We start from the raw sequence: 24,184 nt of genomic DNA on the forward strand, positions 1-24,184 counted from the left end.
AGCAAATCGTGCATTCTCTGCCTTTCACTCACAATTATTCTTTGTGACTGGCTGACAGGTGCCTTTGCCAAATTCTAATGCCCACTTCCTGCTGGTGGAATTGAGTTTGGAAGGAGGTCCAAAACTGCTGGGAAGTGAATCTCCCACGTACGCAGCCAGTCCCCACATACACCCCAACACTCTCAGCTTTTCTTTTGGATCAACCTGTATCTTAACAGAGAGGCAATTTGTTAGAGTGTGGGTCTAACCAGGGAGAGGCAGTGTGGTGCAGTGGTTATGGGTTCAAATTCCTGCTCAGCCATGAAGCTCACTGAAGAGTAGGATTGCCAACTCTGGGTTGGGAAATTCCTAGAGATTTGGGGGAGTGGAGCCTAGGGAGGGGGGGTTTAGGAAAGGAGAGGGACCTCAGTGGAGTATAAATGTCACAGGTTACCCCCTCCAAAGCAGCTGTTTTCTCCAAGGGAACTCTTGGTGGCCTGGAGATCACTTGCAATTCAAGATCTCCAGCCACCACCTGGAGATTGGCACCCCTACCAGAGAAACACAGTGTGGCGTAATGGTTACTGTCTGACCCAATACACCTGAGTACAAGTCCCTACTCTGCCATGTAGGCAAGCATTTATTCTCAACCTAGACTACCCCATAGGGTTGTCGTTAGAATAAAATGGAAAGGGAAGGAGAGACAGACTGTCCTGAGCACCTTGTAGAAAGGGTGGCATTAAAATAAATAAAAGAAAGATAAAATCTCTCCGAGATCCCACATTTCCTACCTATCTGGAGCGTCTCCTCCTGCCTTTGATGGTGAAGTGCAGATTTCTTTTCCAGAAGCATCAATAATTTAATCTGTCAATCACACCATCCCCCGAATCAGTCTCTCAAGGATATTATTAGAATCATCATATATACCATTCAACGATTAAAATCTAAAACAGGCTCCTGAAAAAAAATCTAAACACCCTCTAGAGCCCCTCCACAATGTGGAAAACACTTGTGTGTGTTTATTGTGTTTTATTGTCAAAGAGTAAAATCTCAGTTACTTCGCCTCTGCAAAATGGGAAGGCGTTTCTTAGGGAAAAGAGGAGAATGGATAGGGTTGCCGTCTCAGGGTTGGGAAATACCTGGAGCCTGATGAGGGTGGAGTTTGGAAAGGGGCTGAAGCTCAGCAGATTATAATTCCGTAGAGTCCACCCTCCAAAGCAGCCAGGTTCTCCAGGGGAACTGATCTCTGTGGCCTGGATAGCAGCTGTAATTCTGGGAGATCTCCAGGCTCCACCTGGAGGCTGGCAACCACAAGAATGGAGAACAGTTGCTCTGGCCTGCGAAATGGCAGCCCTTCCCGTTTTACACAGAATAACGGGAAAACTTTTGCCCCTTTCCCCAAAGATGCCAAGCATGCAGCAAGCCTCCTATGGGAGGGAATTCGGCCTACTACAAAAAAACCTGCCTCCTTCCCTCTTTGCTGCCAGTGCAGCTATTAACTACACTGGATGAATCCTCAATAACTGGAATGACTCAGGCAAGCAGCAGCACCCTTGGCAATATTGAATAAGAAGCCTCTAGTGAGCAGCAGTGCAACTGGAGGAAATGCTGTGCGCAAAAATCAAGGGTGCTGCTATTTGGTAGGAAAATGGGTTAAATGATCTGGTTGGCTAATATGCCTGTCAGGCACATCTGTGCTTAGTCTCCACTCTTGTCCCTACCCTACTTCTCACAATGGGATGACGAGAGACATCAGATCATAAGGAAGAATCAAAACTTAAAATTTATTGCTGTCATAAACATCATAGCACTAGAAAAATAGAAGTGGTCCAAAATTTGGAGAAAACTTTATTTGGATTAGTATGTCAGGTTCAGATTCTGATAAATTTTCCAAGTGCACATTCCTACCTTTAAATTGCTTCCCAGAGTTCCCTCCAAGATACTAAGTCCAATTGACATTCCTGCACAGGTTCTGAGAATGAGGTGACCCAAGTAAACCGCTGTCTGGATGCTGCCAAGGCCTGCAACGTAGACGAGATGTGCCAGCGCCTCCGGACAGAGTACGTCTCCTTCTGCATCCGGCGCGTAGCCCGGGCAGATACCTGCAATCGCTCCAAGTGCCACAAGGCCCTGAGGAAGTTCTTTGACCGCGTGCCCCCAGAATACACGCACGAGCTCCTCTTCTGCCCCTGTGACGACACAGCCTGCGCTGAACGGCGCCGGCAGACCATTGTGCCTGCTTGCTCTTATGAAGCCAAGGAGAAGCCCAACTGCCTGGCCCCACTGGATGCCTGCCGGGGGAACTACGTTTGCAGGTAGCGTGCATTTTTCAGTCGCAAAGGGCTGGAAACAGTGGCTGCATTCAGAAGTTGTGATAATCCATGGAATTGGATGCGGGCAGGTTTGGGAAATTTCTGGAAATCTGGGGGTGAGTCCTGGGGAAGGTAGGGTGTAGTGCCATAGAGCCCATCCGCCAAATCAGCCATTTTCTCCAGGAGAACAGATTTCTCTAGTCTGGAGATCAGTTGTAACTCTGAGTGATCGCCTGGCCCCACCTGGAAGTTGGCAACGCTAATGCAACACACTTTCAGACTGCTGGTGCACCAGTCAGGGAAGAGCTTTTGCTGCTGAGGATTTTTTTATTTATTTATTTATTTATTACATTTGTGTTCCGCTCTCCCTGAAAGCCAGGCTCAAAGCGGATCACAGAAGAAACATAAAACAGGCAGCATAATAATTAAAACACTTCAGTAAAAACACAGCGGCATTCTCGTATCTTGAGTTGGCAGCACCCGGGGCAACCCAAGTGTGGTGGCACCCCTGTCCCTGCGTGTGCTCCCAGGAGTGTGTGATGACATCGTGTCCATGACATCATCATGCAGGGCGCCCCCCTCCCCCGGGAGCGTGCCTGCCATTCCAGCTGCCACAGCTCTCTTATCCCTGTCACGCAGCCACCCACGCCGCCGCTGGAGGGCCAGGAGCACGCGTCAAGCTTGCTGCTCCATCAGCAGGGAAGGTGCCCAGGGCAGCATGGGGGGCCTCCCAAGCCCTCCCACGCCACCACCCGCACGGCTGCCAGAGGGCCGGGAGTGTGCGTTCCCGGCCAGCAGCCACTCCGGCGCCCTTTGGCAGCACCCGGGGCAAGCGACCCCCTCTGCCCCCCCCCATAGATCCAGCCCTGCTTCTATATCAAGAACCCCTTGGGGATGGGTGGCAAGCTGTTTGATGTTGAGCAGACCAGGGGGGATCACATTCCCCACCCCCAGTTGGGAGGCCAATTGAGAGAGGAAGACGCCCGCCTCAGCCGTTGTATGCCTGGTGGAACAGCTCCGAATTGCAGGCCCAGTGGAAAGATAGTATGATGTTGATGTTGATGTTGATGATGATGATGGTGATGTGCTATCAAGTCTCAGCCAACTCATGCCAACCCTGGGAACGTGGGTTTCAAAGCAAGAGATGAACCGAGAAGGTTTGGCATTGCCTTCCTCTGCATGGCAGCCCCACTTTTCCTTGCTGGTCTCCCATCCAAGGACTGATCAGGGCCAACCCTGCTTAGCAGCTGCACTCTGAGGAGTTCAGGCCAGCCGGAGCTATTAAGCTGCTTTTGATAACCTAGAAGAAAAGCATAGGACGGCAAAAGCCTGTCCCTGGGAGTCTCCGGCTCTTGGCTCTGTGGGTGCTGTTCAGTTGGTAAAGAGTCCAGTAGCACCTCTAAGACGGACCAAGTTTATTGCATCTGACAAAGAGAGCTGTGGTTCTCGAAAGCTGATGCTACAGTAAAGTTGCATCTGACGAAGAGAGCTGTGGTTCTCAAAAGCTGATGCTACAATAAAGTTGCATCTGACAAAGAGAGCTGTGCTTCTCGAAAGCTGATGCTACAATAAAGTTGCATCTGACAAAGAGAGCTGTGGTTCTCGAAAGCTGATGCTACAGTAAAGTTGCATCTGACGAAGAGAGCTGTGGTTCTCGAAAGCTGATGCTACAATAAAGTTGCATCTGACAAAGAGAGCTGTGGTTCTCGAAAGCTGATGCTACAATAAAGTTGCATCTGACAAAGAGAGCTGTGGTTCTCGAAAGCTGATGCTACAATAAAGTTGGTTCATTTTAAAGGTGCTACTGGACTCTTTTCTGTTTTGCAACTACAGACTAACACGGCTAACTCCTCTGGATCTGTGTTCACTTGGTGGCTCAGTTGGTGGTACTGACTGAGGGTACCTCAGACCACCCTCCCTACCCCTGCTCACCACCCTTCACACCTCTTTTCAGCCCTGCCCACGAGCCAGAGTTCCCCATGTTCCCTCCTTTCTCCTTCCCGGGGTGTCCTGAAACACTGCATGGCAAACCAGGCATGCCCAAATCCTTCCAGGGCTACTCTGGGTGCCTCTGATGTACATATGTGCCTGCGTAAGCAATAAAAATGTCAGAAACAATTGGGGGGGGAGGACAGTAACGGGTCAAGATGGCTGTAGCAGCCCCCCCTCCATCTCTCACTAACACCCCCCCCCCCCTTTACATTCCCTGCTCCTCACCACAGCACTTGCAAGAACTCACTGGCAGATTGGCCGTGGTGGAGAGATAACTCAAGTCAGCCCAGGACTAAGGGCGTTCCAGTCAAAAGCTGTTTTTCTTTTCTGGCAAAATGAAGGACAAAAAAATTTACATTTTTACTCTCCCTGCTGATGCCTGGAATTAACAGCCAGCCCAGTCTGCTAGCTCCCTGCTGTAGTATAGTGGTTAAGTGGCTGGGCTCCGAGCCAGCACTCTGTTGGTTTGAATCCCACTCCTGCCATGAGCTCAGCAGGTGGCCTTGGGTCAGCCCCTCCTCTCAGCCCAGCTTCCCAGCTGAATTGTGGGGATAATAACAACAATGACTTTGCTCACTGCTCTGAGTGGGGCACTGATCTGTCTAGAAGAGCGGTATGTAAGGCCCCTTCCAACTCTATGAATCTATATAAGCACAGTCATTATTATACGAGCTGCTGTAGCATAGTGATGAAGTGGTTGGGCTGTGAATCAGCACTCTGCTGGTTCAGCTCCCAGTCCTGCCATGAGCTCAGCAGGTGGCCTTGGGTCAGCCACTCCTCTCAGCTCAGCTCCCCAGCTGCATTGTGGGGATAATAACACTGATTTTGTTCACTGCTCTGAGTGTGGCACTCATCTGTCTAAAAGAGTAGTATATAAGAGCAGTTATTATATAGAGCTGCTGTAGTTTAGTGGTTAAGTGTTTGGACTGTGAATCAACACTCTGCTGGTTGGAGTCTCACTACTGCCATGATCTCTGTGTTGAGTGAGCCACTCTGAGCCCAAGCTGCATTCTGGGGATAATAACAACACTGACTTTGTTCCCTCTTAGCGGGGCACTAAGTGGTTGGGCTGTGAATCAGCACTCTGTCGGTTTGCATCTCTCTACTGCCATGAATTCTGCAGGTGGTCTTAGGGTTGGCTTGCAAATCAGCACTCTGCTAGTTTGACTCCCATGACTGCCATGAGCTCAGCTGGTGGCCTTGGGTCAGCCACTCCTCTCAGCCCAACTCCCCAGCTGAACTGTGGGAAGAAAAACACTGACTTTGTTCACTGCTCTGAGTGGGCACTAATCTGTCTCAAAGCATAGTTCTTATGAGGGCTGCACAGTGGTGAAGTGGTTGGGGGGGCAAATCAGCACTCTGCTAGTTTGACTCCCACCCCTGCCATGAGCTCAGTAGCTGGCCTTGGGTCAGGTACTCCTTTCAGCCCCGGCTCCTCAGCTGATCTTGTTCACCACTCTGAGTGGGGGCACTAATCTGTCTAAAAACGCTGCAGTAGCATAGTGGTAAAATGGTCGGGTTGCAAATCAGCATTCTGCTGTTTTAACTCCCATTCCTGCCCTGAGCCCAGCAGCTGGCCTTGGGTGAGCCACTCCTCTCAGCCCAGCTCTCCAGCTGTATTGTGGGGATAATAATAACACTGACTTTGTTCAGCACTCTGAGTGGGGCCCTAATCTGTCCAGAGCACACTGCTGTTGTTGGTGTTGCTGTTGTTGTTGTTACAAATCTGAATGGGACCAGAAAGGACCCATGCTTTGACATGATTCCATGAGTTCTGCCCTCAGGACCACGACCCTTAACTGGAATTCAGTTCTCTGTCTTTCTCGTCTGTGGTCTTGTAACCAGGACTGTCTACATTATAAATATCTGAATCACAGCCATGCAAGAATGAAGCTAATTGGGTGATCTTGGGTCAGTCGCTTTCTCTTAGGATCAAGCTAGGCTGGTTAGCATTCTCACAGATCACCCCCAGCTTCTTTTAAAGCTGAATTACAGCTTGGGGGTGGGTAGCTGGGGAAGTTCCACTAAGAGCCAAGCTAGAAGAGACAAATTGCTAGAGGAGGAGCACGTGAAGGGAGTCACAATGTTAGCTGGGAAGCTGAGTTTTAAAAGAGATCGGAAGGCTTTGTTAATTTCCCCTCTCTACAGAGCCAGCAAAGAAGGCTCCTCAGAGAGTTTGTTAATTTCCTCTTCCCCTCCCCAAGGCTCTGTCAGTTTCACCTCCCCTTCTAGGAGGCAAAGAGGAAATAAACAAACCCCCCTGAGCAGGGATCTCTCTGGCTCTGTAGAGAGGAGAAATTGACAAAGCCTTCCAATCAGCTTCCCAGCTAACAGTGTGACTCCCTTCATGTGCTCCTCCTCTTGTAGCTTAGCTCCAAGTGAAGCTGCTTCTCACCACAGTACTATTAATCCTTTCAGGGGGTTGGACTAGATGACCCTAGAGGTACCTTCCAACCCTATGATTCTATGATTCAGGGGAAAAGGTACATGGGTGGGGATTAGAGATGGGCACAAACTGAAATACGAACCAAAATTAAGCACAAACCAGGCCAGTTCGTGGTTCACGAAACACAGTTCATCAGATCCCATTTCTTACAAACCACCACGAAATTTAGGCTGGTTCGTTTGGTTCGTTTTTTGGTTCGTGACTAAAGACAGCCTGGTGCCAATCAGTCAGTTTCCTGGGCAATGGGATGGACTTCCTGCAGACCTTCTGCTGACCCGGAAGTGACCTTCTGCTGGCCCGGAAGTGGTGATTTTCTGACCCGGATGTGACGTTTTCATGAACCAAATGAACCAATTAGTGAACCAGGGGCAGGTTCGTGAAAGTTCGTAGTTCGTGAAATTTGACGAACCACAAACCGCATGGTTCGGGTTTTTTTCCGGTTCGTGCCCATCTCTAGTGGGGATCCTATTTTGATTTGCATGTGCATGTGGGGACGAAGGGTTAACCCCCCCCCCCCTTTTCCCATGCAGCCCCGATCCAAACCAGGCAACGAGGCCTCCTCCAGTTCTTCACTTTCTCCTCAACGAGGTCTACTGGCAAAATTCCTCTCCTGCCAGGTGTTAATACAACCCAGCTAGGTAATACCCAGGAACCCTTTTGTGCCATCAGCTTGACCTCATTCGGTTTGCGAGCCACTGCCAAGATATGGCTGCTTATTTCAGCAGCGAACAGAAACATCAGATAACTTCCCTTTGCATCTCTTTGTCGCTTCCCAGATCTAGATATGCCGAATTCCAGTTCAACTGCCAGCCGTCTACACAGTCCGCAACAGGATGCCGGAGGGAGAACTTTGCAGCCTGTCTCCTGGCCTATACGGGAATCATTGGTATAAAACAGGTTTTATCAAAGTTTGATGATTGGGGTGTGTTCAATAATCCCGAAAATCTATTAACCCGTTTATATTAGCATGCTATATTTCCCACTGATCCTCCTTTCTCTCACCCCCAAGACATTCTACAAGTGGCTGAATTACTCAACCCGACAGCTCAAGATTCCTTGCAAAATTGTCGAGCGCTACGAGAGAGCTGCATGCTTTATTTTTACATTGTATTCTGACAACCATAGGTGACCTGCTAGAACATAACCCCCAAAATCAATTACACACATGCCTAACAGACTGCAGAAGCAATTACACACACTCACATAACAGATCTAATTCAAAGCCCAAGGTGTGTGCCAGATAGGCATCAGTAGCAGGGACAGAATTTGTTCTGGGGTTCCTAGTATGTTTCTCCGGCTCTTGACCTTTCAGCAATATTAATAAAGGTACCTGCTGAATTTTTAAGCTGCAGTCTCGCTTTTGCAGCCATGGTGTTTGCAAGCATACGTATAACTGAATATTGGATCTGTAACGTTAATCGCAGGCATTGTTTTACATATGTTTAGAAACAGCCACTCACCTGGCAAGCCTTGGGAAATAACTATCGCCACAACCAGGCAAACTAGTTATAAACTGCAAGAGATATTCAGTTGGTTCTCCCTCCACCCATCAAACCATTGAAAGCTAGAAATGACTGTGTGCAAGTATGCAGGCTCATAAAAACTTGCAAAGGTGTTTTCATGCAACTACTTTCTGGATGATTTAGGAATAAGGGACGGCGGAGTATTATCACTTTATTATAACTTTATTTAAAAGAAGGAAAAAAAGACAATAGAAAGCGCAGAGAGAATCTTGGAGTACAGAATAATAGATTTAAGCTACAACAAAAAAAATGTAAGCAAAATATATGACAACACAGCCAAATTTCAAAATGTTACTCCTCCCCTTCTCCTTAATTACTGGGCGGAGTATTATTATGAAAAACGTTGGCTGCCATCAAAAATGGCAACCTTGAGTCAAGTTCTCCCCTTCCCTCTTTATCATGCCTAATTCTATTTAGCAGTTGTCTCCTTCAGAGGTAAATTTTCCCACCCTTGACTGACATTGGTGGAGCCTCAGATGGTGATGACACTGAGGCAGAAGGCAAATGCAACTAAACCTCTGGCACAGGGCTGCCATTTTTGGTGGCACCCTTGCGTTCTTTGCTTCATGCAGTTCTGCCCTGGAGAAGGAGAAAGGAAACTCCTAGCATGCACAAGAATGCAGCTTCTTTGCTTCAGCTGAAATGAACTGAGCTCATGGATTCAGAACAGCTGTTTCAGGCCTACTCCGGGGACCCTCATATATTAATAAGGGTTTGATTGCTCTCTTCGGTCAGCTCTCCCATTCTCTTTCTCTCTCTTTCTTTCTCCACCCCCACCCTTGGCAGGTAGTCCCATCACACCGAACTACATTGATAACTCCACCTCTAGTATCGCACCCTGGTGCACTTGTAACACCAGCGGCAACCGGCAGGAAGAGTGTGAGAGCTTTCTACATCTCTTCACGGAAAACATCTGCCTGCGTGAGTATTTCTTTTAAAAGCCTTTTGTCAGGTCTGTCCACGGCTGCGGAATTCCATTGGGGCCCACGAGCCATTAAAACATCAACAGGGATTATGCCGCGATGAAGAAATGCAGTGAGCTGCTCTAGGTTAATATCTTGCTCTATCCTCAACAACCCCCCTCAAAACGGCTGTCAGGAAGGCCACAGGCCACAGTCATCCCCGCTGGGCCACAGCACAGCCCCCACTTACTTTCTCGGCCTCTTCACAGTGCCTTAGCGCTTATACTTTCAGAGGAGTTAGCTATGTTACTCTGTAGTCGCAAAATAGTAAAGAGTTCAGTAGCACTTTTAAGACTAACCAACTTTATTGTAGCATAAGCTTTCGAGAACCACAGCTCTCTTCGTCAGATGCGTCTGACGAAGAGAGCTGTGGCTTTCGAAAGCTTATGCTACAATAAAGTGCATCTGACAAAGTGGAGAAGTATGCTGCAGCACCTGGAGCAGGAGGTGGACGGTGGGAGCGGGGGATCCCCTACCCCCAGTGGGAGACTGGCAACCCTAGTATGGAAACCAGTCTCTAAGGGAAGAGAGGGGCTGGTTGGTTGAAGCCAGGGCTCATTTCGAGGGGGAACGCACTGGAACACAGTTCTGGCAGTTCCCCAAAGAGGTCACATGTCAGGTGGTCCTGCCCACCTGACTCTCAGCCATTTTGGGCCTGTTTCACCCTGGATTGGGCCTCTGACGGGTGGTGGATCACTCTCCTGTTCAGCAGCAGCCCGATCCTGACCATTTGGGGCCCCTTTTTGGCCATTTGCAGCCCCCTTTTGCCATTTTGGGCCCAATTTCGGCCCTGGATGGCCAGGATTGGGTCCAAAACAGCCCGGAGAGGTGATGCCAGGGGGTGTGGCATATGCAAATCAGTCACGCTAATGACACATTTCCAGTGATGGCAAGGAGCGTGGCATATGCTAATGAGTTATGCTAATGAGTTTCTCCCGCTCTTTTTCTACAAAATGACCCCTGGTTGAAGCCATAGAATGTCTGCTCGTAACGTGACCAGGATCTGGGGGTGAAGCAGGGGCTGGCTGTGCTGCCCTTGCAACTGCCCGTCTTTTGTCTTTCAGAAAATGCCATCCAGGCCTTTGGCAATGGGACATACCTGAGCACAGCCCTGGGCCCTTCCACCCCTCCGACGACGCAGCTGCGCAAACAGGAGCGTAACTCCAACAAAGCCGCGGCCACCCTCCAAGAGAACATCTTTGAACCGCTACAGCCCACAAAGGTAGGGGCGAGTCTCAATGGGCAATCTGCATAAGAGGCAGGGTCATATTATTCGTAAGGCTGACTAGACTGAAGCCTAGGGGCCCCGCAGGGACTAGGGGCCTGTCAGCTTGTTTGCTGAACCACTGTTACCTGTGCCGTAGAACTTCAGTGGTTAAAGGCACTTTGCACTCTGTCCCGTAGCAATACGTGTACACAGGGCTCATTTCAAGGGGGAACGTGCCGGAAGGCAGTTTCGGCAGTTCCCCAAAGAGGTCACATGTCAGGTGGCCCCGCCCACCTGACTGTCGGCCATTTTGGGCCCGTTTTGTCCTGGATTGGGGGCGAAACGGCCCGGATTGGGCCTCTGATGGGTGGTGGATCACTCTCCCACTCAGCAGCGGCCCAATCCTGACCGTTTTGGGCCCCTTTTGGCCATTTTCAGCCCCTTTTGGCCATTTTGGGCCCAATTTTGGCCCTGAATGTCCAGGATTGGGTCCAAAACAGGCAGGATAGGTGATGTCAGGGGTGTGACATATGCAAATCAGTTATGTTAATGACACACTTCCGGTGATGGCAAGGGGCGTGGCATATGCGAATGAGTTATGCTAATGAATTATGCTAATGAGTTCTTCCAGCTCTGTTTCTACAAAATGACCCCTGCGTGTACATATGTGTCTACCCATATATGTACACGCAGATTTTATATATGAATAGAATTCTTCAGGAGACCCTCAAAATGGATACAGAGTTACATACTGTGGTCTAGCACCTACCGTACCAGGGTCAGGCTGTCAGCTGTAGTGGGGTGAAAGACTGAAGTGCCGGAGGGGGCCTGAAATACCTGTAAGCCTAGGGGTTAATACAGCCCTGATAGGAGGACTCTTGGCAGGATGTGCGACTCGAGTCCAGCTAGAAATCTCTGCCCACCACGTGCATTCTTATCACACAGCTCCTCCAAGGAATTCAGGGCAGCCTATCAGCTACGCCAACTCAAACAGCAATAAGTATCTGTTCAAATCATTCGTCCAGAGCACGCCACCCTGTCATTCTCCCTTTGACACATCCTCCCAGCCACCCTGGAGGTAGGTGAGGCTGAGAAAGAGAGACTGGGTCACCCAGTGAGCTTCCATAGCTGAGTGGGGACTTGAACTAGGGTTGCCAACTCTGGGTTTGGAAATTCCTGGAGATTTGAAGGTAAAAGCAGGAGAGGGCCATAGAGTTCACCCTGAAAAGCAGCCATTTTTCCCAGGGGGACTGATCTCTGTAGTCTGGAGAGCTGTTGTAATTCTGGGAGATCTCCAGGATCCACCCTAATCTGAACCTGCATCACTGGATACCAGTCTGACATTTAATCTGTTATGCTGCACGTGCAAGATCCTGCCTTCCTCAGGGGAAGGGGCAAAAGTTTTAAGATTCCAGTGGACACAAGCCACGCAGTTGCCTTTGGACACTGAGAGCCCCCACCCTCCTGGCTTTCTGTAAACAATGCAAAACTGAATTGTTCAAAAAGGCCTTTTCTCTCAGCTAAGAGGGCGGTATTGTAGGAAAGGGATCCCAGATGTTTCGCTAATGAGTTAGAAACCATAGATTTCACCATTACGTTGCCTTACATGTTATCTGTTGCTTTAAATATGTACTCCTCTATCCTGCCTGTGCTTTATGTTGTTCAATGTAAGTCCTAGAATTGATTATGTTCTGTTCCAGCAATTCCTCATCCCCGTACTGGATCCTTGCTAATACTGTATCTTTGTAAACTTATATTCTTTTACCCCATGACATTGTTTATGGAAATGTTCTTGACACTGTGTGGAAATACCTGCCCTTGTCCTTGCCACTGATTGTACTAATCTCACACTATGTAATCCGCCTTGAGTCTCAGTGAGAAAGGCAGAAAATAAATAAATAAATAGTTTCTTTGCTGGAAGGTCACTCTGTCCAGAAGGCATGAAGAACCCGCCCCCCAAGAAGCCTTGGCACGGATCTCCTTCACTTCAAAAAAATATGATGTCATCTAGAGTTTCCAATCCCTTGCTGGGGGCAGGGCATCCCCTGCTCCCACCCTCCACCGCCCACCCCTGCTCACCTGGCAGGGGGAAAGGCGGGGGAACGTGCTTCCCACGTGCTGTTGCAGTGGGCCAATTTCAGCCTTAAATTGGGCCGATTTGGCCCCCAAACAGGCTGAAATCAGCCCTCTGCGAAGCACAGGAGCACTCCAGGGCCTGTCACGCTGCTCTGGGAGCACTTCCATGCTCCAGTTGACCCATTTCAGCCCCAAACTGGCCAAAATCAGAGTAGGGAAAGGTTACAAGTGAGAGCAGACGAGTGTGTCTGCATGCATGCCCCTGCTGCTTCCGTCATGCAACATGAGAACCAACAAGGTGTATTGGTTAGAGTGTCGGACTAGGATCTGGGAGACCCAGGTTCGAATCTTCACCCTGCCATCAAAGCTTGCTGCCAGTCACTTTCTCTAATCCTAACCTACTTCACAGGGTTGTTGTGAGAGTAAAAAAAGAGGCGAGGAGAAGAGAAGCCACTTTGGGGAGAAGGTGGGATATAAATGAAGGGGAAAAAATTATAAGTGCAAAAACCACTACTCGTTCCCTTTGCTTTTTAATCCAGTTCCAGACATAGATCATTGTGATTTAGGGTTGCCAGCCTCCAGGTAGTAGCTGGAGATTTCCTGGAATTGCAACTGGTCTCCAGGCCGCAGAGATCAATTTGCCTGGAGAAAATGGCTGCTTTGGAGGGTAGGCTCTATGGCATTATGCCATGCCAAGGTCCTTTCCCTCCCCAAACCCCTCTTTCTCCAGTTTTCTCTAGGTTTCACCCCCTAGATCTCCAAGAACTTCCCAGCTTGGAGCTGGCAGCCCTATTGTGATTCCACACCATGCCAATTCCCAGCAAGCTATTGAGTGTGCTTCTAAAAACTCAGTAAAACTTTGGCATCCGGCTTTCCTGCTTCCTTCTTTGAAAACTCTTAATACATCACAGCCCTCGATCTGATAAGATCACCTTCCTGGGACGTTTCCTCCAGTTACAGTTGCCTCTCTGTGGTTGAAGCTGAACGTGACCTACTCTATTAACTTCTCCTGGGGCCTAGAAGCTCTGGGATAAGAGGAAGACTAAGCCGATTAGGCAGGAGTCGCAGGAGGTTTCAAACGAGTAGTAAAGAACTAGGCCCGCTGCCAGCTCCCAGAGACGGGGCTGTGATCCAAAAGCACCATCAAAAGAGCAATCTTTCCCCAAAGCAGGGTAGCGCATGCATTTGCCATTGCGCTGGATTATTGTGCTTCCAGCTTTGCAGGCAATCATTCAACGCAAAAGCTAAGGCCTCGGCAACAGCAAAGCTACGCATGCCAACAGATCCTTCCACGCCAAATGCAGAATCTGGGAATCGGCAGCAATGCAAGCGATATGTTGTCGGTTAGCTGTCTCGGGTGGTACTTAGAGCTGGAAGGCAGTTAATAGATGAAGGAATAAAGAAATGCTGCCCGCTCTTCTGTGGCCGTCACATCTCATTAACCAAATGAGCAGTCACCTACACAACAGACCTGTTAATCGGGTTATTGTGAAGTCAAGAATTCAAAGGGCAGAAGTCTTTTTGTTGCGTAAGCTGGATTTTGCGCACACAAACCTGTTTTTGGTTTTTTTGCCTCTGGCTTCCAACAGACGCATTTGAGATAGAAAAGTACATTCTTCTAGTGGGCTTTGCTGTCCGCAGGATTGCAGCCTGACAGAACATTTCCATCCTTCTCATTCCGTGGTGTTTTTGCCATCACAAACAGCCCCCTGAAACAGCGAGAAAACACTGCAAAGAAACCAGCAGGGACTACATTATGCGTGGCAATTTCTAGGATTGTAGGTGGTAGGTGGAGATTCTTGCGGGTGGTAGGTGGATATTCTTGCGGGTGGCAGGTGGAGATTCATGCGGGTGGTAGGTGGAGATTCTTGGGTGGTAGGTGGAGACTCTTGCGGGTGGTAGGTGGAGATTCATGCGGGTGGTAGGTGGAGATTCTTGCGGGTGGTAGGTGGAGACTCTTGCGGGTGGTAGGTGGAGATTCATGCGGGTGGTAGGTGGAGATGCTTGGGTGGTAGGTGGAGACTCTTGCGGGTGGTAGGTGGAGATTCATGCGGGTGGTAGGTGGAGATTCTTGGGTGGTAGGTGGAGATTCTTGCGGGTGGTAGGTGGAGATTCTTGAAGACATACTCATCATTGTAAGATGGGCCAGACACTGGCCCAATGTAGCCATCAAGGCAAAGGAGGCAGGCAGGGATGTGTGTGTAACACACATCTGTTGCTCCAGCCACCAACGGTTCTTTACTCCGCAAACATCTGTCTGTAAGATGCCAGTTCTGTTTGAAGAGCATGTTGAGGTATGAATTTCTGAAGCTGAGCAATGTGGGGTTGGGACAGGGGGTTGGGGGGTGTAACCACCCTGCCTTCTGTGGAGGATTGGTCAAGGTGGCCGTTTTGTTCCAGCCAGCTTTGCCAAGGAGATTTTGCAAAAGAGAACGTCTGGACAGTTGCTCAAAGTGTAAGTCTTCTAGTGTGTAGAGTCTGAATGTGTCGGGCATCGGTCACCTGAGATGGAGGTATCTAAGGACATTAACTCTTTACCCCCCGCCCCTGCTGCCACCTCTGACATTTACAGGGTACCAGAACACAAATGAAACAAGAGACACTATAATTATTCTGGAGGAGGCTAAAAGGGGAGGCTGATCGGAAGAAGTGGGTAGAATGCATGATAACAAGAGTTCAAACTCCTCTTCCACCAAGACCGTCAAATGGGCCCCGTGTCTCAGCCCAGCCTATCTCACAAGGTTGTTGTGGGCCAGAATGGTGCAGTGTTCAGGGCGTCTGACTAGGATCTGAAAGACTCAGGTTCGAATCCCCGCGCTGCCTGGGTGCTTTCAGCCTAGCCTACCTCACAAGGTTGCTGTGAGAACAAAATGGAGGGAAAGAGATTGGTGTAAGCTGTTCTGGGTCCTAAGTGGGGAGAAAGGCAGGGCATAAATGAAGTAAAATAAATAAATAAAAATGGGACGACTCCACAAACACCAGATTGATCTTACCAGGAAAGGTGGTGCTTGGCTGCCCTGAAGGACTTCACGCAGCCCGGAGTGAATGAGACTCAGAAGTCACAGCAGTGCCACAGGGGCTGCTTGGCTTAGGCCTGGCCAGCAACAACAATGATGGGTGTAGGCGTCTCACTTGCCTCCGCCTGTGTTAATCAGGTTGCCTGCACACGACTGACAAGTGGCAGGACACTCACCCGGTAGGGGAGGGCCCTTGCCGGTAATGTCATGAGGTCACCAGCAAAGTGATGATGTCATTCCCCATGAGCCTGGAAGTGACTTCAGCCCATTGCCAGGGGTGTTGAAGCATTTGAGCAGAACTTTGTGGTTTAACCATAGAGTTTTGTTCAAATGCTAGAGCATCCGGGGAGATGCAATGACATCGCTTCTGGGTGCACGGGGAGTGATGTCAGCATATCAGGATGCTTTCTGTCATTCCCCCACCACTTTTCTCATGCAGCCTAGCTGAGCGGTGGTGGGAAGTGTTCGGTGGCAATAGGGGGTCCTCCACCCCAACCAGCAGGGCTCAAGCCAAGCAGCCATACTGTTCAGTTCAGGCTTAGCTGGCAGTGACACAGAAGGAGATGGGCAAGGAGAAGGAGGAGAAGGAGAAGGAGGAGATACACCTAGCACTAGCCGATCCTTTCATCCTAAGTACCATGAAGAAAGGATGGAGAAATTTCCAGCTGCCAACAACCCTGCTTGTTTGTGTCAGGCTCCAGCTAGGCTTGCCAATCCAGCGATGGGGCAGGGATCCCTTGTCTCCAGCCCACCACCCCCTGCCACAGGAAGAAATTAAAGGGGGAAATAGAGACATGCCATCAGGTTTGTTTGCAAACCATTGACATAATGACATCACTAGCAGATGCGCTGGCATCACTTCCCATGCCCCAGGAAGTGACATCATTTAAAAAAAATAAAAGGTTTTATTTTAAAAGAAAAGATATAACAAGCACGCTATTTAAATTAGGTTAATAGAAAGATATATTCAGAGTAAATAACAGCACAACTAAATTATACAATAGATCCCATTCCCTCTCCTTAGTTGTTTATACCCAAACTTTAGTTTCAATAATTTTTAATCAATCATTTCTCCTGTGTTTTGTCTTCGTATCATATTACCTTAATTCATCTTAGTTTAACCTAAGTAGTCAAAGAAATCGTTCCATTTTTTCCAGAATTCCGCTATTGGTCTATTGTGGAAAATTCTTAGGAAGTGACATCATTACATCACTGCTGAGGCCATGTTTGGGGGGCAACAACCATGAAGCTTTTGCCCCAAACCCAGGGACCAGCAACCTGATGATGTCACTTCCAGATGTGATGTCATCAGGGCTTTTTTTTCAGCTGGAACGCAGTGGAACGGAGTACCAGCACCTCTTGAAAATGATCACATGGCTGGTGGCCCCACCCCCTGATCTCCAGACAGAGGGGAGTTTAGATTGCCCAACTCTATCTGGAGATCAGGAGGTGGGGCCACCAGCCATGTGAGTATTTTCACCGAGGGTGACTTACACTTTAAAAAACTCCCCCCTTGTTCCAGCTGACCCAAAGTGACGTCATTGTGTGGTCCTGGGAGCATACGCACACTTTGCGCACACGCATGTGGTACCAGGGGCACTACCTCCCGCGAAGAGTTGCCCCCTGTGCTGGCAACCCACTGAGTTCCACCACCTCTTTTCCCAGAAAAAAGCCCTGGATGTCATTATGTCTCTGGCGAGCACAGAAATAAGATTGCATCTGTCCCCCCACTGTCCATCATCTCCCCCCACACTGGTTGCTCGGGTGGGGGGGGGAACCTGGCAATCCAAGCTCCATCAGATTCTGCCATGCAGCGTTTGCAAAATCCATTCCATCAGAAGCCAAAATGAAAATAAAAGCGAGCGTGCTTGCAAAGACGTTCGTCCAGCGGATTTTCTCCTTCCGAATGCAGCTTTAGGTAACTAGGAAGATGTAAGCGCCATCCCTGGAAGCCAAACGGATCATTATACGCTGGGTACACAGTGCTGCATTACTAAAATTTAATAACCTGCAAAGCTGGAAAAGGTTCAAATTTAAACGTGAGCTGCCGAGAGTCATGAATGACCTACTCATAACGGCCTCGGCTGTGAACGCGTGCTTAATATAGCGGAATGGTGTTTGATCACTGTTCCTGTAATGGATATATTTACCCATTTAGGGGCACCGATTAGGGGCAGGGGAGCCCCAGGCCAGCCATAGCTCAGTGGTGAAACACCTGCTTTGCATGCAGAAGGTCCCAGGTTCAATCCTCGATATCTCCAGTTGTCACAGGGAGCAAGACTGGAATGCCCCTCTCTCTGACTGGAGAAGCACGAGGCTAAATGGAACAAGGGTTTGACACCAGAAAGCCGCTTTAGCCCGGCAATGCTTTCGTGGTTATAGGGTGGGGGAGACTTGTCTTGGTTGTAGTACAAGTGAAAAGGATCAAGGGGTCTTAGTGGACCATACACTGAACACTGAGTCAGCAGTGTGACGTGGTAGCTAAAAAGGCAAATGCAATTTTGGGCTGGATCAACAGAAGCATGGTGTCCAGATCACGAGAAGTGATGGTATCTCTTTACTTTGCTCTGCTTAGACTTCATTTGGAACACCGTGGAGTACCTCAGGTGGAGTAACGTATTCAGTTTGGGGCGCCACAGTTTATAACATTAATAACATTTGATTTATATACCGCCCTTCAGGACAACTTAACGTCCACTCAGAGCAGTTTACAAAGTATGACATTATTATCCCCACAACAAACATCCTGTGAGGTGGGTGGGGCTGAGAGAGCTCCAGAGAGCCATGAGTAGCCCAAGGTCACCCAGCTGGCTTCGAGCGGAGGAGAGGGGAATCAAACCCGGTTCTCCAGATTAGAGTCCCGCGCTCTTAACTGCTACAACAAACTGGCTCTTCAAGGAGGATGTTGACAAACTGGACCATGTCCAAAGGAGGACAACAAAGATGGTGAGGGGTCTGGAGACCCAGTCCTGTGAGGACAGGTTGAAAGATCTGGGTATGTTCAGCTTGGACAGGAGGCAACTGAGAGTGATATGATAGTCCTCTTCAAGTATTTGAAGGGCTGTCACTTAGAGGATGGAGCAAAGTTGTTTTCTCTCGTCCTAGAGGGATGGGCCTGAAACAACCGTATTCTGGAAGCAGCTGGGAAAGATGCTGGCTTCCAGATAGCTAACACCTTCACAGGAAGCCTACAATAAACTTCTATATTGGAGGGGGGACTACAATTCCCATGAGTACCCATTGTTAAAGGGACAGCACATAGTTCTGACTACACAGATACGAGGCTTTCTAAGCTGTGGTTACAGTACAAGCCGTTTAAAATAAAGGAATAGAGTTTTCAGCTAAACATTGGGAAGAACGTCCTGATAGTGGAACAGGCTTCCTACACTGGAGTTGGGCTAGATGACACTTGGTGTACAGGGGTTGGACTAGATGACCCTTGGGGAACCCTTCCAACTCTAAGTTTCTGTGCTTTTGTCTTGGGGAAGGGTGGACCTCAGGTTCACACGCTAAGGTCACAGTCTTGATCCCTGCCGTCTCCAGCAATAAGGCAGCAGGACAGGCGAAATCTTTGACCAAGACTTTGGAGAGCTGATTTTGGATTGTCACTCAGGTTATAACTCCCGAGGGAAAGAGACCCTCCAGGGTACTTTCGTAGCAGGCCACAGACAAAAGCCTCAGCCCTTGGGGAAGGAGAGGATCCCTCTCTCCCACCCAGCTCCTCTGCTCTCCTCTGACTGGCAGAGATCCAGCACACCCTCCTTAGGAAGTCGGCTTCCTGCCTTTTAAAGGATTTCCTGTGGGCGGAGCTTCTTTAAAGCCCCATGAAAGAGGGCGTGGTCCTCCGGAGAATGCATAAGTGCTAGGCTGGGTTCCCAGCCCAGGCTTTACTTTCCGGCAGCCCTCCCTCCTCTGCTACCTTAGAGGGCCTTTCCTCTAGCCTGTTCCGACTTGAGTGTTGAAGAAGCTTCCAGCCTCATGCATGATCACCTGTGGGCGTGGCTTAGCAGCAGAGCTCCACCTTCTCCCCGTGTGCTCCCTGGTGGGGCTTCCATGGAGCTGAAGTTGCTCCAGCCACTGATGGGTCCTGTTCCACTGACTCGGAAACCTCTACTGGCCCAGGTAGGCTCAGGAATGGGGCTTTCAACTCCAGGCATGGATGGACGGCAGTCGGCCTGAGCAGGAAGCTTTCTACATTCATGTTAGCTGGTCATGAACTCAAAGACGGTAGCAGGATAAGAGACTTAGATGGGGGAGAAGGTTTGATGACTCATGTAGGAACACAAGAAACTGCCTCCTATGGAATCAGCCCACAGTTCCCCCAGCTTAGGATTGTTGACTACCTGGATAGAGTAGCCAGCCTCCGGGTGGTAACAACAACAAGGAAGCCTCTTCGAACAACAAGCTGTACCAAAAGTGGGTCTCCACTCTGGGTCTCCACTTTTGGTACAGCCTCCAGGTGGTGGCTGGAGATCTCTAGGAATTACAGCTGATCTCCAGGCCATAGAGATCTGTTCCCCTGGAGAAAATGGCTGCTTTGGCGGGTGGACTCCATGGCATTGCGTCCTACTGAGGTCCCTCCCCTCTCCAAACTCCGCCCTCTCCAGACTCCACCCCCAAGATCTCCAGGAATTTCCCAACCTGGAGTTGGCAACCCTGCCTGGTGAGGCCAATACAGGATCTCTGCTGGGGACCATCTGCATTAGGGTAGTCAGCCCCCCACCTTTACAGTGAGGACGAAGTGGTCGACAGACAGGCGTAGGGCCTCGATCCATCTGCCATGTGCGTGCACTCCAGTGGCCCGAATGACATCACTTCCAGTTGAAAAGCTGCAGGGTTTCGGAGGGGCCAAAATCCGTCCAAATTCGAGGCAAATTTGGCCCCGCTGAGACCCCGTCGCTTCTAATTTTCAATCAGAAGCGCATCATCCGGGCTTCCGGAGTGCATGCATCATTTCACCCCATACTCCAATAGCTCCTGGCCTGCATCCCCACACCACAGCCAAATGAGCGGGAGACATGACTGAAAGTTAAGGGGGATCTCCCAGCCCAGTGGGGGGGCTGGCATGCCTATGCTAAGCAGGTGCTCTGCCACTAAACAGTTGCCCTAACATCGATGACGTTGTTTGCGTTAGCCATTGTACGGACAAAATTATCTGAAAGTACGCTGGTGGGAGGGGGTTGGTTTGTTGCAATTTTATCTGCAACATGACCTTCCCATTTGCCTCCCCTACACGAATCTCTGCTCCGTTGTCCATGGAAATTTCAAATGGTGTTTCTGCAAAGGGACTACGGCAATGTGGTTCTCGAGAAGGATTTTGCTGGAAGCTCGTTCTTCGCTCTACCACACATAGGCAACCTCATAACTTCCTTTTTTTAAAATATATTTTTTATTTTTAGCATCTAAAACAGTAAACTACAAAAAACTACAATAGTACAATGGGAGGGAAAAAGGAGGAAAAAAAGAAAGGGAAGGGGGGGTGGAAAAAAGGGGAAGGCAACATACAAACACTAAACACTACACTTCAATGCTTTCCTTTCATACTGCCATAGTTAAAAATTAACCTTAATAAAGTAATGATGGAATGGTTGATCTTACAAAATACAAATTACAGTTCAAATTAAATCTCCCCCCCCCCCGGGCCTCGGACGCAGTTGGCAACCTCATAACTTCCAAGCGTGCGTACTCTCCGCAGGCGAAGCCCTTTCTAACAGGCGACACCATCTAAGAACCTTTAATGAGATCCACGAAGAAGTCTCTACCTAAATTGTGTAGGGTGGCCCAGATAGCTGGGTAGGGCCGGTTAGAGCACTGATTCGGCCACACCTCTGAATTTTTCAAAAAATCAGCTTTTTCATTTGTGGCCATTTGGGATGATTGCATCTTGTCAGCAGATGGTTGCTAAGCATGCCGTTTTCATTAGTGCTAAAAATTTTGAATGTAGCAGTTGTAATTATTTAACATTTGTTCGCGTTAGCTCTTTATGAATATAATAAAAAGTATTAAAATATAGAATGGGAGCTAGTTTTTAGTAATTTCTTTGGGGGGGGGGAGATTTTGCCGTTCAGTTACTGTGCCTGCAAAATGCTTAAAAGGGAGAACATTAAGGATTCCTAAGAGACGGCACAAATATCCTAAATAAACAAACTTCTTCAGGCTAGCAGCTGAGTTTTCCCCAACTAAGCGGTTTGGGGATTTATTGTCGAAGGCTTTCACGGCCGGAGAACGATGGTTGTTGTGGGTTTTCCGGGCTGTATTGCCGTGGTCTTGGCATTGTAGTTCCTGACGTTTCGCCAGCAGCTGTGGCTGGCATCTTCAAAGGTGTAGCACCAAAAGATGGAGATCTCTCAGTGTCACAGTGTGGAAAAGATGTAGGTCATTTGTATCTACTCAGGAGGGGTGGGGTTGAGCTGAGTCATCCTGTAAGAGTTTCCCCGGGTGTGGAATGCTAATGGCGGGAGGCTTCACTGTATCCTGAGGAGGTTCTTTTGCATATGGATTGGTACTTGATGTGCTAATCTTCTCTGCAGGGCTATTGTCGGGTGTAGAGTGTTTTGTTAGCCTGGTGTTTTTCAGAACTGGAAACCATGCTCTGTTCATTCTTAAGGTTTCTTCTTTCCTGTTGAAGTTTTGCTTATGCTTGTGAATTTCAATGGCTTCCCTGTGCAGTCTGACAAAGTAATTGGAAGTGTTGTCCAGTATTTTGGTGTCCTGGAATAAGATACTGTGCCCTGTTTGCATTAGGCTATGTTCAGCCACTGCTGATTTTTCAGGTTGTCCAAGTCTGCAGTGTCTTTCATGTTCTTTTATTCTTGTCTGGATGCTACGCTTTGTGGTCCCGATGTAAACTTGTCCACAGCTGCAGGGTATACGGTATACTCCTGCAGAGGTGAGGGGGTCTCTACTGTCTTTTGCTGATCGTAGCATCTGTTGTATTTTTCGGGTGGGTCTGCATACTGCTTGAAGGTTATGCTTTTTCATAAGCTTTCCCATCTGATCAGTAATTCCTTTGATATATGGCAAAAACACTTTTCCTGTAGGAGACTGTTTTTCCTTGGTTGTTTGATTCATCCTGGGTTTGATTGCTCTTCGGATTTCATTTCTGGAGTAGCCATTTGCCTGAAGTGCGTGGTTTAGATGATTAATTTCCTCATTGAGAAAGTGCGGCTCACATATCCGTCTTGCACGATCCACTAATGTTTTCATTATGCCTCTTTTCTGTCGGGGGTGGTGATTGGAGTTTTTGTGTAAGTACCTGGTTTGGGGATTGTTCCCACCCGTTGTGATGTCAAACACTCCACCATCCCTGTGAAATGTTTTGCACTACCTGGAAGTGCACCAGCCCCAGTCAGCAGGAACTCTGCCCGTGGCTTGTACCTTGCCACTGCAGTTGGCACTACAGAGGGCACCTTGGGACAGAGGAAGGCTTCCAACTTTTTTGTTAGAATATAGGCCCAACCCATAAGTCCAACACCCTCAACTTCCTAATGCAATTAGGATGGGGATACAAGCTAACCAATAAACTAATAATAATAACAATTAATTTAATTTATTTGATTTTTACCCGCTCTCCTCGCAAGTGGGCTCAGGGCTGGTTACAACAATATAATAACAATAAAGCAATTTAAAATGCAATACATACAAGTTAAAAACAGGTTACCTAGGGTTGCCAGCATCCAGGTGGTGGCTGGAGAACTTCTGGAATTACAACTGATCTACAGGCCACAGAGATCAGTTCCCCTGAAGAACGTGGAAGAGAGCTGTGGCTCTTGGAAGCTTATGCTATAATAAAGTTGGTTAGTCTTAAAGGTGCTACTGGACTCTTACTGTTATCCCCATAGACACCCATTGAGGTGGGTGGGGCTGAGAAAGCTCTGAGAGAACTGTGACTGACCCAAGGTCACCCAGCTGGTTTCAAGCGTAGTAGTGGGGAATCAAACCTGGCTCTCCAGATTAGAGTCCTGCCGCTGTTAAGTGACTGGCCCAAGGTCACCCAGCTGGCTTCAAGTGGAGGAGTGGGGAATCAAACCTGGCTCTCCAGATTAGAGTCCTGCCACTCTTAAGTGACTGACCCAAGGTCACCCAGCTGGCTTCAAGCGGAGGAGTGGGGAATCAAACCAGGCTCTCCAGATTAGAGTCCTGCCGCTCTTAACCACTGCACCAAACTAGGTGCTAACTCCTCTCCGTTGTCTCTTTCCAGGTATCTGCTGAGGAGAAGCTTCTGGGAGGTGCCACTCACCTCTCCTCCGATTCTTCTAATGCAGTGATGGCATTTGCCACGAGCGGCTGGTTGGTCATCAGGTGCTCCATGTCTACTATTACCTTGCTCCTGGCGTCCATGTGAACAGGAGTAATCCCACACATGAAAGAGCCATGACTGGTTTGCTCTTTGTTTCCTTTACAACTTGGGAAGAAGAGGTGAAAAGTCCCACCAGCCTCCCTTCCCTCCTCTTTGGTATTATACAAAAAAAAAATGAAGTAAAAGAGAAAGAAGATAAAACTCATTTCATCAGTTTGTTCACCGGCACCTTTCTGGTGAGCTAGTGGGTGTTCATCATGGGAAGGAGACACCGTATTCAGGCCCTTCAAGGACCAGAGCTTAAGGCCACAATAAGGACTAATTCACATTTGTTTCATGTTTTCATGTTGGGAAGTCAGTAGAAGTTGTCC

General features: G+C 48.8%; 1 protein-coding gene across 1 annotated transcript in view; it reads left to right on the plus strand.

Annotated features, from left to right (window-relative positions):
* Positions 1-23,858, plus strand: part of GFRA4 (GDNF family receptor alpha 4) — a 63,511-nt gene extending 39,653 nt beyond the window's left edge. Inside the window, exons 4-8 of the mRNA XM_054990366.1 lie at positions 1,949-2,294; positions 7,506-7,615; positions 9,039-9,173; positions 10,279-10,436; positions 23,715-23,858. Coding sequence (XP_054846341.1) covers positions 1,949-2,294; positions 7,506-7,615; positions 9,039-9,173; positions 10,279-10,436; positions 23,715-23,858 — 893 coding nt within the window. The remainder of the gene's footprint in view (positions 1-1,948; positions 2,295-7,505; positions 7,616-9,038; positions 9,174-10,278; positions 10,437-23,714) is intronic.
* The last annotated feature ends 326 nt before the right edge of the window (positions 23,859-24,184 follow it).

This window comes from Eublepharis macularius, chromosome 10, assembly GCF_028583425.1.
Source record: "Eublepharis macularius isolate TG4126 chromosome 10, MPM_Emac_v1.0, whole genome shotgun sequence".
Taxonomy (NCBI): Eukaryota; Metazoa; Chordata; class Lepidosauria; order Squamata; family Eublepharidae; genus Eublepharis; species Eublepharis macularius.